This window comes from Neophocaena asiaeorientalis, unplaced genomic scaffold (assembly GCF_003031525.2).
Source record: "Neophocaena asiaeorientalis asiaeorientalis breed wild unplaced genomic scaffold, Neophocaena_asiaeorientalis_V1.1 scaffold633, whole genome shotgun sequence".
NCBI lineage: Eukaryota > Metazoa > Chordata > Mammalia > Artiodactyla > Phocoenidae > Neophocaena > Neophocaena asiaeorientalis.
Window position 1 is genome coordinate 1,872,527 of NW_020173395.1, and position 12,833 is coordinate 1,885,359.

At 42.7% G+C, this 12,833-nt stretch overlaps 2 protein-coding genes across 3 annotated transcripts in view; one reads left to right on the plus strand and one right to left on the minus strand.

The window, feature by feature from the left end:
• INTS9 (integrator complex subunit 9) overlaps window positions 1–6,611 on the plus strand; it is a 110,671-nt gene extending 104,060 nt beyond the window's left edge. The window contains exons 15-17 of one of the 2 annotated variants that reach the window (XM_024746935.1): window positions 2,954–3,052; window positions 3,725–3,862; window positions 5,908–6,611. In XM_024746935.1, coding sequence (XP_024602703.1) covers window positions 2,954–3,052; window positions 3,725–3,862; window positions 5,908–6,084 — 414 coding nt within the window. In that variant the 3' untranslated portion in view covers window positions 6,085–6,611. The remainder of the gene's footprint in view (window positions 1–2,953; window positions 3,053–3,724; window positions 3,863–5,907) is intronic. The other variant, XM_024746934.1, reaches the window with a different exon arrangement.
• Window positions 6,373–12,833, minus strand: part of EXTL3 (exostosin like glycosyltransferase 3) — a 62,530-nt gene continuing 56,069 nt past the window's right edge. The window contains exons 10-12 of the transcript XR_003003486.1: window positions 7,107–7,414; window positions 6,821–6,950; window positions 6,373–6,510 (exon numbers count right to left, since the gene is read on the minus strand). The gene's annotated coding sequence lies outside the window, so the exon portion shown is untranslated. The remainder of the gene's footprint in view (window positions 6,511–6,820; window positions 6,951–7,106; window positions 7,415–12,833) is intronic.

The following is a 12,833-nucleotide window of genomic DNA, read 5'->3' on the forward strand; positions in this document are numbered from 1 at the left end:
TTCTAGTTCCTGTAGGGATAAGATTAGCTTGTTTGAGAGTTTTGTTTCCTGAGGTAGGCTTGTTTCACTGTAAGCTTCCCTTAGAACTGCCTTTGCTGCTTCCCATAGATTTTGAATCGTTGTGTTTACATTTTTATTTGTCTCCAGGTATTTTTGAAATTCTTCTTTGGTTTCTTCATTGATGCACTGGTTGTTGAGGAGCATATCGCTTAGCCTCCATGTTTTGTGTTTTTTGAAGTTTTTTTCATGTAGTTGATTTCTAGTTTCATAGTGTGGTTGGAAAAGTTGCTTGATATGATTTCAGTCTTCTTAAATCTACTGAGACTTGTTTAGTGGCCTAGCATCATGTGATCTATCATGGAGAATGCTCCATGTGCACTTGAAAAGAATGTGTATTCTGCTGCTTTGGGCTGGAATGTTTTATATATATATATATATATATATATACACACACACACACCATTTGGTCTAATGTGTCATTTAAGGCGTTTCCTTATTGATTTTATGTCTAGATGATCTATTCAATGATGTGAGTGGGGTGTTAAAAGTCTCTTAATATTATTGTATTGCTTTCGGTTTCTCCCTTTAAGTCCATTAATGTTTGCTTTATAGATCTTGGTGCTTCTGTGTTAGGTGTATATACATTTATGTTACATCTTCTTGCTGGATTGACCTATTTATCATTATGTAATGCCCCTTTTATTACAGTCTTTGTTTTAAAGTCTATTTTGTCTGAGTATAGCTTTTCATTTCATAGAATATCTCTTTCCATCCCTTCACCTTCAGTCTGGGTCTCTCCTTATTTCTGAAATGAGTCTTTTGTAGGCCACATGTAGATGGGCCTTATTTTTTAATCCATTCAGTACTCTATGTCTTTTGAGCGGCAAATTCAGCCCATTCACATTTAAAATCATTATTTTATAAGTATGTACTTATTGCCATTTTCTTAATTATTTTCTGGTTGTTTTTGTAATACTTTTGGAAAAGTTAGCTAATAGTCTTAATGGGAGTTCCTTTGTATGTAACTAGTTGCTTTTCCCTTGCTGCTTTTAAGATTCTTTATCTTTAATTTTTGCCATTTCAATTACAATGTCTTGGTGTGGACCTCTTTGGGTTCATCTTATTTAGGACTCTCTGGACCTGCATGTCTGTTCGTTTCCCAGGTTAGGGAAGTTTTCAGTTATTATCTCTTCAAACAGTCCTCAGCCCCTTTCTCTATTCTCAAGTTCCCTATTATTTGAACGTTAGTGCACTTGATATTGTCCCAGAAGTCTCTTAAACGATTTTCTTTTCTCTTTTCTTTTTTCTGTTTAGATTGGGTGATTTCTACTACTCTGTCTTCTAGTGTGCTGATCTGTTCCTTTGTGTCAACTAATCTACTCTTGATTCCATCCAGTGTTTTTTTTTGTTTCAGTTACTGTGTTCTTCAGCTCTGGTTCTTATGTTTTCTAACGCTTTATTAAAAACTTCTAACGTCTCACTGTGTTCCATCCATTCTTCTCCCAAGTTCACTGAGCATCTTTATGATCATTACCTTGAACTTAGCAGGTCGATTACCTGTCTCCCCTTTGCTCAGTTCTTCTGGGGTTTTATCTTATTCCTTTGTTTGTAACATATTCCTCAGTCTCCTCATTTTGCCTAATTCGTTTTTATTTCTCTGTGTTAGATAAGTTGGTTACATTTCCCCATCTTGGAGAACTGGACTTTTGTAGGAGACGTCCTGTGGGGCCCAGCAGGGACCCAGCAGCACACACCCCTCTGGTCACCAGATATATGCTCTAGGGTCACCCCCTTTGAGGGCAGCATGGGCCCTTCCATTGTGGTAGAGCTGACTACCACAGGAACACTGGTAGGTGGGGCTGCCAGGTCACCTACCCAAGTGTGTGGGTCTTGACTCTACCATGTCTCTGCCCCTCTCCTTCTCATTGTGACTCCTTCATATCTTTAGTTGTGGAAGATTATTTTCTGCTAGTCTTCCAATCATTCTCATCTATGGTTGCTATATCTACAGTTGTAATTGTGGAGTGCCCATAGAGGAGGTGAGCTCAGGGTCTTCCTACTCTGCCATCTTGGCCACCCCCCCACCCTCCGTTTTTTGGTTCATGAAATAGTCCTCACATCTGCTTGCCAGTCATTTCAAATATCCTCACCTGCTTCCTCTACCCATTTGATACTGATCTTCATGTTTACATAAATGGCATCTTGCATATTTTTTTTTATAAAGGAGTCTTGGATAGGTTGAGGTCTGCATGCGTTTGAGAACAGTAGTCAACTAAACTCGAGTGTTAGGGCCTCTCGTAAGATCACATGTCACTGCTGGTGGCTAGGTCAGGGGACTCTGAAGTGGCAGAGGAGAACGGGTACACATCAGAGTCTGGTGTTAGAGAAAGAGATGGCCCACAGGTAAAAGCTGTGTACTTCACCTTTGGGAGAAGTCAGATTCCCAGGAATTAGACAGCTCAGTCAGTCCAAATGCTGCTGTCCCTGCCCTTCCTGCCTGTCACTAGTCCCCTGGAGAGGTGAAAGTCGGCACTTGGTGTATATTTTGAGTGAGGAGAAACCGTGTGTGTGTGTGTGTGTGTGTGTGATGTATTTTTGATTAAAAATGATTGTTTTAAGTTTTTTTACTTCTTAAAGTTATTTGGTCATTTTAGACTGCAGTGATGTAAATAAAAATTCAAAAGAAAACGAATAATGGTGATCACTAAAGGCTGTTTTGACATTTGACGTCTGGTACCGTTCCACCAGACTGGCAGGTGCACATGGTGCCGTGGGCCTGCTGTCCAGGGTGACCCTGACCCTGGGTGTCACCATCCAACCCTGGGCCGTGCACGGGGGTGGCACTGCTGCCCAGTGTGGCCTCCTAGCCCCTGCCTCTGCACAGCACAATGGCAGCACCCTCGTCCCCCCAGTTTACAGGGAGCCTGACTGAAACCCCTCTGTTTGCTCCCAGCTTGCGGACTCACTGGTACCCATGGAGATCAAGCCTGGCGTTTCCTTGGCAACCGTCTCGGCCGTGCTGCACACTAAAGATAACAAGCACATTCTCCAGGTATTGTCGGGGAGGGCGAGGGCCCTGAGATACAGCGGACCTGCGGGAAGAACCCTCGCGCCTCACTTCATGGCACGTGTGCGCCTTGGGGGCAGCTCTTTGGGCCCTTGTCTCCACCCCCGCCCCGAGATAAACCCCCTTCAGGGTTGGGCTGCGTCGCTCTTGTTCCTCTGCATCACGTGCCCATAGCGGCCACTTAAAGTGCGCTGGACCCCGGGCCAGGGCCCTACCGGGCGTTGTCTTATTTAATCCTCACAAAGTTCTCTTTACTATCACTGTCTTAGAGGCAGTCTCTCTGCCCTTCATTTTCTTGACAGAAGGACTGTAGCCAGTTAGTCTGACCCCACAGCCAGTGTTCTCGGAGCTGCTGCCCCTTCATAACCGACACGGGTTATGAAGACCTTACGCAGACGGCACTGAGTTCAGTCAACTGAAAATTAAGAATAGATTTTGATAAAAGGAAGATACCTTTGCCGAATAAGGTGTTAATTCTATGTGGATAGTTGGCTTTAGCTCGTGTGCATTATGTGGAAATCCAGCTGGAGCCCCAGCTGATGGTGACCCTGAACGCAGGCCCAGGGCCCTTCCAGGAAGCGGGTCCCGCGGGCCGGGTAGCTTCACTCGGGCTCCCGGGTGGCTCCTTGATGAGATCCCTGTTTTCCTCCCACCCAGCCCCCGCCCAGGCCTGCCCAGCCCACAGGTGGCAAGAAGAGAAAGCGGGCCAGCGACGACATTCCAGACTGCAAGGTTTTGAAGCCTCTGCTGAGCGGCTCCATCCCCGTGGAGCAGTTCGTGCAGACGCTGGAGAAGGTGAGTGGGTAGGGTGTGCCGTCTGAGGCACCACGGCCCCGCTCCCGGGAGCGCGTGCTGCTGCTGTCCGCCGTCTCCACTGTCTGTGCTGCTGGCTCCTCGGTCATGGCGGGGACAGAACCAGGCGAGGGCCATGGAGACTTAGCGGAGAGCGGGCCCCCCTTCCCCCCAGCACCAGGCTGCCCCCACCCCCACTTCTCGTGGGAACCAGACCAAGGAGGGGCCTTTCTTTCTTCGAGGACGTAGCTGTGACAGATGGGGTAGGGGGACGGCCAGGAGAAAGAAGGGTCTGCCCCCTCTAGAGCCCCACTTTCCTATGAGAAGACCCCTTGCTGTCAGAGCTAGCATGGCCAGGTCAGAGGCGAGACTCGGGGGCACAGGGGTCACTGATGCCAGATCCGCAGGCACTCAGGAAGCAGAGCCAGTGATTCCCAGACCAGGTGGGAGGAGAGAGAAGCAGGCAGTCACTGTGGAGGATGGTGGTGCCTGCACTGGCTCAGCGGCCATCCCGCCCCTTGTCCCTGCTGGCTGCTCCCCGCAAGGCACAGATTCCATGACTACAAGTAAAAAGAAAAAAGTTTAACCTGAAAAGATTTTGTAATTCTGGCTTTAGTCACAGGACTTCAGAGATCCCTGTTTTGGCATCAGAATTATAGAATCCTTGATAGAAAAGAGGAATTGGCTAAAGATAATATTATTCGTGTTGCTTCTTACAAGAAGAACTGCAACTATAGTAGATCATTACAGGAAAAGAGACTTTCTTTTGTTAAACTAGCTACTGCCTTTTGTCCAAACTAAATAACTCAGTCGGTGAGTTCTTTCAAATTTTAAAAGCTTTCTCTTTATTGGGAATTGTTTTCTTCAGTAGTCGTTTAATTTTCTTGAAGGGAGGGCTTTCCCCGAGTTGTGTGGCTCTCCTGGCCCCTAGTGACATGGGGACACCCCGTGGGAATTACCCCAGGGAGCCCCATGTGCCATGAGCACACCAGTACCAGCTTCCTCCCGACCGTGCCGTGCCCCCTGGCCCTGCTGATGGGACTCACACTTGACTTGTTTCTTAAAATCTTGAAACAACTTGCTTTCCCAGAAAGACTTTGTTTAGCTCTTCTGCCTGGGTGCTCGGGAGTTGACCCCTAGGCCCCAACCCTAGCTACTCCCCCCACCATTTCTGCCCCACCTCCTTTGCAGAAGGAATATCCGTGGCTGCCCCGAACTACACGTGAGATTTCCAGAGCCAAGTGTGGAGAATCTCCCTAGGTCACGTTCATTTACCTAGCCTGGGTCCTTTTCAGGCAAATTAGTCCTCTTTCCATTTCTTTTCTTCTTTCTCAACTTGACATGTGATGTGTAAGAAAATTCTGAATTAGCATTGGAGGTGGCCCTGGAGAAGTATTTGATATGCTGCCTTATCTGTCTTCTCCCTTGGGAGGAATTTGCCACATCAAAAGGTCAGTGGTGGGCTTCCCTGGTGGCACAGTGGTTGAGAGTCCGCCTGCCGATGCAGGGGACACGGGTTCGTGCCCCGGTCCGGGAAGATCCCACATGCCACCGAGCGGCTGGGCCCGTGAGCCATGGCCGCTGAGCCTGCACGTCCGGAGCCTGTGCTCCACAACGGGAGAGGCCCGCGTACCGTAAAAAAAAAAAAAAGTCAGTGGTATCTTGCTGTGAAGAATGGCATTTTCCTGGGACAGGATGGAGTTTTACCAGGGACCACAGGCGTGGTATGGAGGCTGGTATGGAACAGCCTGGCATCCCAGGCTCCTGAACTCAGGTGCTTAGATGTGCTCCTCAGATAAAAGCTTAAGCAGGTTGTAGGAATTTTGCATGAGATTTTTGCATGTTTAGGGGCTTCAGTTTGAGTTCTGTTGCTGTAGCTGGTCCTGTGATTAGTCTGTAGAATTGTTCTGAGTGTCCAAAATGCCAGTTTCTAGGATGTTCAGTTTAGCCAATTCTAGGAAGTGTGATTTCAGAACTCTCAGTTGCTGAAATATCCTCTGGCTTTTCAGAGCACCCAACATAGTCCTGTCCCTTTTCTTTTGGAGCAGCATGGCTTCAGTGATATTAAGGTGGAAGACACAGCCAAGGGCCATATCGTCCTGCTACAGGAAGCTGAGACACTCATCCAGATCGAGGAGGATTCGACCCATATCATCTGCGACAATGACGAGATGCTCAGGGTACGGCTGCGGGACCTTGTCCTCAAATTCCTACAGAAGTTCTGAGTGGAACACGAAAGCCATCTCCACTTCCCTGAGACCCTGCTGCAGGCCTTCACTGTGGCTGCCCAGCACCCAGCGGAGGAAGGCCATGCAGCCTGGCAGGTCTCTGTGGTGGTGGTCTCTGGCTTGAGCAACATTCTCAGGAGTTACGGCCAGAATCTCCCGGTCTGGCTTCTTGGCACTGTTTCAGGCAAGAGCTTTTCCTTTAACCTTCAGCCTCGTCTTCTTCCCAGTCCTGCCTCTCTCAGGTAGCCAGGCAGGTGAGGCAACAAGCCGAGGAGAAGGCTGAGAGCTACAGCAGCTTTCCAGGAGGCTAATAGTGGACGGAGAGGTAAAAAGATGAGGACTTGTGACTGTTTTTCATGGTTTCACAGGCCTTGGGCAGGGGAACTAGTCTTTGAGTTTGTTTTATTGTCTACAGTGCTGTACCTGATAAGAAAGATGATCCCCCAAAATTAGCAAAATGAACCCATCTGTCTGTATTTTACAATGTGAGCTCATTTTGTTAATAAAACTTATTTTTTATAGAAGTAGCTGTGTTCTGGTAAACCTACAATTTATATAGCCATTTAGTATCTGAAAGAATATGAAAATATACAGAACTGAACTTAGAAAACACCACAGCAAATTTTAGTTTGGTATGTGCATTAGTATATTTCTTAAATTGTACGAACGGGTGCTTAACTTCATCTGAGCTGTGTCAGTATGAGAAACACCAGCACAGAGCGCTGACACTGACCTTGACCTTCTGGGGGAGGGCCTGAACCAGCATCTCAGGCTCCACCCACAACCTCCGCTCACCACTGCTTCTCCCACAGATGATCAGGATTCTCCGCATTCCGCTGAGCAGTAAACTCAGATGCCTGTGTCTGAAATAATGGAATTGCTTAAAACAGGTATTTACCAGATTACATCAACTCTGAGATAGCATCAGTTGTAACACACATGCCAATTTTGCAAGTATTAAAATGTGGGGAGTAGCATACAAGTCTTAGAACTGGCCAGCAGTGGAAGTAGACGCTTACCGTCTTTTCGGACCAGTTGAAATTCAGTCGGAGGTCAGTCCAACCTGGCCAGCAGCAAAGCGTCACAAAGGGCTTTAGTGACCCAAGAACTACTTCCTCAGGTTTCGTGGAGAGTTGGCTGTCAGTTCTGTCTCTGGAATGGACATGTCAGTGGGAAGCAGTTCTTCATTAGAGGAGGAAAAAGGCAACTTCATTTTTGCCATCTCCAACTTTGCCAGCCTTGGGCCCAGGAATGTTTCAACCGTTCTCTGTTTCCCAATGTGCAGGTCATTCCAATCGAGGGGCCCAGGGTGTGTCTACAGAATAAACTTCAGGAGAGGATTAACATTACAAGAGACGGACATGCCATGGTTATGAAAATTTAGTTTTGTTTTTAGTAGGAGAATTGTAAATATGTAGCACATGTAGGCATACTTCCTAATAAAACTTGAGAGAAATCAAGTTTTTTTAAGTTTTCTTAACATCTTGAAAAATGCAAAAGCAGTATGAAATAGAAAAATCAAAATGATTATTTTACTTAAATGTTCCAACAATGATACGTCCAGGAATGACTTGGATTTGTCCAAGTTGGATTTCTGTTAAGGGCTTGATTAATCCCAGGGGATCAGTGAGAGGTGCTTGAGAGGTGGTTACTAAGAGACAAATAGTCCATAAACTGATGTGCAGGAAATAAGAAATGATGACGGTTTTAATTGTCATTACCACCTACTTCATGGCAGAAGCCAGAGAGAGGAAGAAGCAAAGAATCATTTGTTAGAGCAGAGAAATCTAGAGCTGGCCCTCCCAAGTATTAGGAGAGCGCAGTTATGAATAATAACTCTACCTAGAGTTCAGGTATTTGGATACCAAACCAGGTTGGTGAATAGAAGACCCAGAAGAAATGGTGGAACCTGCTGTTAGCGCTAGAATTATACCACCCATAGTGGCTTTGTTATTTCGAAATGCAGCCCGCTGACTAGTCACACCGATCTGGGGAAGAGACTGACATTTAGAAAAATTTCTACTCATAAGCCCAACAAATGCCTAATGATTAAATAGTAATTGAAAAACCATTAAAAATAGTGAGGAGGGACCTGATTTTCTTATTTCTTTTGATCTTTCTGCAAAGTAGTATATCTATTGCTGTGTAGCAAATCAGCCCAAAATTTAGTGGCTTAAAATAGCAAACACTTATTATCTCACTGCTTCTGTGGGTCAGGAATCTGGTGTGGCTTAGCTGGGCGCTCCTGGTTCAGGGGCATCTCTCCACAGGGCCACAGTCAAGGCGCTGGATGAGGAAACTGAGGTACAGCAATTAACTTTCCCCAAAACCCATCGCCAGTAAGTGGCTTCTGCCTTACCTTAACATCATGTGTGAGCACCAGGGGTCAGGAGTTGGGGAAGGGACTTGAGGCGTATCGTCCATTTCTTTTTAAGTAATGGTAACAACTATTTGTCGTCTTGACCCCTGGAGAGCTTGAAGCCTTTGGGCCTCACCGTTGTCCTATAAAGGCAGAAGTTGGCTTTTCCAAACTATAGACATACCTTGGGGATATTGCTGGTTTGGTTCCAGACCACAACAATAAAGCACATTATCACGATAAAGCAAGTCACATGAATTTTTTCATTTCCCAGTGCATTTAAAAATTATGTTTATACTGTAGTCTAGTCTATTAAATGTGCAATAGCATTATTTTTTTTAAAAAAAGTGTACAGACCTTAATTTTAAAATAATGCTGTTGGGGAAATGGCACTGATAGACTTACTTGACGCAGGGTTGCCACAAACCTTCAATCTATAAAAAAAAAAAAAAAAGCAGTATCTGCAAAGCACAATAAAATGAGGTTTGCCTGTACAATGAAGTATCAACAGAAATGAGAGTAAAGAAACCTCCAAAGCTGTATGATCATATAGTCATGTGAGCCAAGCAAACTGGAGAGGAAAGGGAGCTACTTTCCTTTGGCCCAAGTCCAGTTTTTCCCCTACAGCCATGAGGAAAGTTGAATGCTGTCTCATTGTTTTCATGCCATACTATGGGAAGGTAGAAAACCTCTGATGTCCCCAAATTCACTGCAGTGGAACTATGGGTAAATAACTTTACTCTTTTTCAAACCTAGAATGAGGTAAAAATAACCAACTACAGTTCTGACAGAAGTCGCAACTAAATTATGGAGATAGGCAATGTAGAACTGAGCCAAACATGTCTAATCTTGCAGGAGGCTGCAGCCAGCACTGTTCTTGGATCCATTTTAGGTTTAATCACATCATAGAAGCATTTTACCATCTATAGATTCAATGCCATCCCTATCAAAACGGCTGCAGCCAACACTGATCTTGGATCCCATTTCAGGTTTAATCACATCATAGAAGCATTTTACCATCTATAGATTCAATGCCATCCCTATCAAAATTCCAATTGCATTTTTCACAGAAGAAAAAACTCAAATTTGTATGGAACCAGAGAAGACCCTGAATAGCGCCCCCCCCAAAAAAAAATCATGAGAAAGAAGAACAAAAGCTGGAGGCACAATTCCTGATTTTAAGCTTTATTACAAAGCTATAGTAACCAAAACAGTATGGTACTGACAAAAATAGACACACAGGCCAATGGAACAAAATCGAGGCCCAGAAATAAACCCACACATATACAGTCAACTAATATCGACAAGGGAGCCAAGAAGACTCAATGAGGGAAGGACAGTCTTGTCAGTAAGTGGTGTTGGGAAAACTGGATAACCACGCACAGAAGAATAAAATATCTTACACCACTCATAAAAATTAACTTGAAAAGGAATAAAGACTTAAATGTTCAAGACCCAAAACTAGAACTACTGGAAGAAAACGTAGGGTGAAAGCTCCTTGACATTGGTCTTGGCAACAATTTTTTGGCTATGACACCAAAAGCACAAGCAACAAGAGGAAAATAAACAACTGGGACTACATCCAACTAAAAAGCTTCTGCATAGCAAAGGAAACCAGCAAAATGAAGAGGCGACCCAATGGGAGAAAATGTTTGCAAACTATCTGATAAGGGGTTAAGAGCCAAAATATATCAGGAATGCATACAAATCAATAGCAAAAAAAGTGGGCACAGGACTTGAATATACATTTTTCCAAAGACATACAAATGGGCCAAAAGGTACGTGATAAGGTGTTCAACATCACAAATCATTACCGTACACATACACAATGGAATATTATTCAGCCATAAAAGAGAAGGAATTCCCATCTTTTACAACAACATGGATGGACCTTAAGGGCATTACGCTAAATGAAATAAGTCAGACAAGCACTATATGTTCTCACTCATGTAGAATCTAAAAGAGCTGAACTCAAAGATAGAGTAGAATGGTGGTTGCCAGGGGCTAGGATAGGAGGTGGGGAAATGGGGAGATACAGATGTCCAGCTATAAAATGAATAAGTTCTAGGGATCTATGTACAGCATTGTGACTGTAATTAACAATGCTGTATTATATACTTGAAAGCTGTTAAGAGAGTAGATCTTAAAAGTTATTACCACACAAAAAGGTAATTATGTGACAGGATAGAGTTAACCTTATTGTAGTAATCATTTCTCAGTGTATATGTGTATCAAATCATGTGTACACCTTAAACTTACATATGCTGTACGTCAATAATATCTCAGTAAAACGGGGGAAAAATTACATGTATTAAACGTAAGCATTTTTTGAGTCATAGGACCACAGATCTTTGAAAGGTGTTTTGCCCACATCTTGTCATTAAACATGTGGAGTATTTCTTCTCTCCCTTATATTGTTATCTGAGGCCACTGAAAACAATAGGAGTGTATCCTCTGCGTGATAATGCTTATGTTAGCAGAATTTATCCTTTACCCTTCCCTACGGTAAACCACAGTAGTAATTTCTAAGGCATTTATAAGTCTTCATGACATACAACTATGAAATCAGTCACAAATGAAAACTCACTTTAATGCACATCATTACAGTAATTTGGGGTTACTAAACACCAACTAAAAGTTTGATAACATTTTTTAGAATATCTAATATAAATTTTTAATCTAGTAACTAATTACACTGCTCACAATATTTTGAAAATAAAGAACTTTGTTCTTTATTTTTGTTACAAAGTCTTTTCCAATCATCTATAGGCCCTTCCAGCCATCAGTATTTATTAAGCACCTATTACATCCTGTGCATTGTGTTGTCTCCGATGACTTTTAACTCACCAGAATAACAGACAAAATACGAGTTTCTCCCAAACTTCTCACAAGTATAGAGAAGCAGATTTCCAGGAACATGAGCAAAATATTGTTTAAATAGAAAATCATACATAGAATTAATGTTAGCAAGATTGCAGAATACAAGGTTAATATACAAAATCAACTGTATTTTATATATTAGTAATAAATAATTAGAAAAAGAACTTGTTAAACAGCAATTCTACTCTTAATAGTGTGAAAAGACACAGGAATAAACTTTTGAAAAAGATGTGTAAGATCTCTACACTAAAAGTCTCAAAATTGTGGTGACAGAAATTAAATAAGATCAGAATACATGAAGAGAATACATCATGTTCATGGATTAGAGACTCAGTATTATTAGTATTTCAATTCTACACATTGATATACAGATTCAATACAATCTCATCAAAATCCCAGTGGATAACAAAAAAAAATGGTTTTTTTAAATGGGCAAAGGACTTGAATAGACATTTCTCTGAATAAAATATACAAATGGCCAATAAGCACACGAGAAGGTATTGAACATGATTCGTCATTAGGGAAACGTAAATCAAACTGTCAATGAGGTATCACTGCACACCTACTAGGATGGCAATAATTTTTAAATTATTAATTACAAAACAAGTAATGGAAAGGATGTGGAGACACTGAACCCTTGTGCACTGCTGGTGGAAATGTTAAATGGTACAGCTGCTGTGGAAACTGTTGGCAGTTCCCCAAAAAATTAAACGTTGAGTTACCATATCCAACAATTCCACTGATCAGTATATACACAAAAGAATTGAAAGCAGGGACTCAAACATGTTTGTACATCCATGTTCATAACAGTATTTATGATGGCCAAAATGTGGAAGTAACCCAAGTATCCTTCAACAGGTGAATGGACAAAATATTTTATGCCATAACACACAATGAAATATTGTCCAGCCATAAAAAAGAATGAAATTCTGATACATGCTACAACATGGATGAACCAACATGCTATATAAAATAAGCCAGACAAAAAAGACTTAATACTCTATGATTCCGTTTCAATGAATATCCAGAAATAGGCAAATCCATAGAAACAAAATAGAGGTTATCAGGGGCTGAAAGGAAGGGGGAATGGAGAGTTACTGTTTAATGGGCACAGACTTTCTGTTTGGGAAGACAGAAAAAGTTCTGGAAATAGCTAGTGGTGGTGGTTACACATTGTGAATATACTTAATAATGCCACTGAATTGTACACTAAACAGTGGATAAAATGCCACATTTAAATTGAAGTTAGAACACATCCTCTCACCATACACAAAAATAAACTCAAAATGGCTTAAAGACTTAAACATAAGACATGACACTGTAAAGCTCTAGAAGAGAACACAGGCAAAACATTTTCTGACATAAATTGTACCAGTGTTTTCCTGGGTCACTCTACCAAAGCAATACAAATAAAAGCAAAAATAAACAAATGGGACCTAATCAAACTTACAAGCTTTTTGCACAGCAAAAGAAACCATTAAAAAACCAAAAAGACAACCTACAGAAT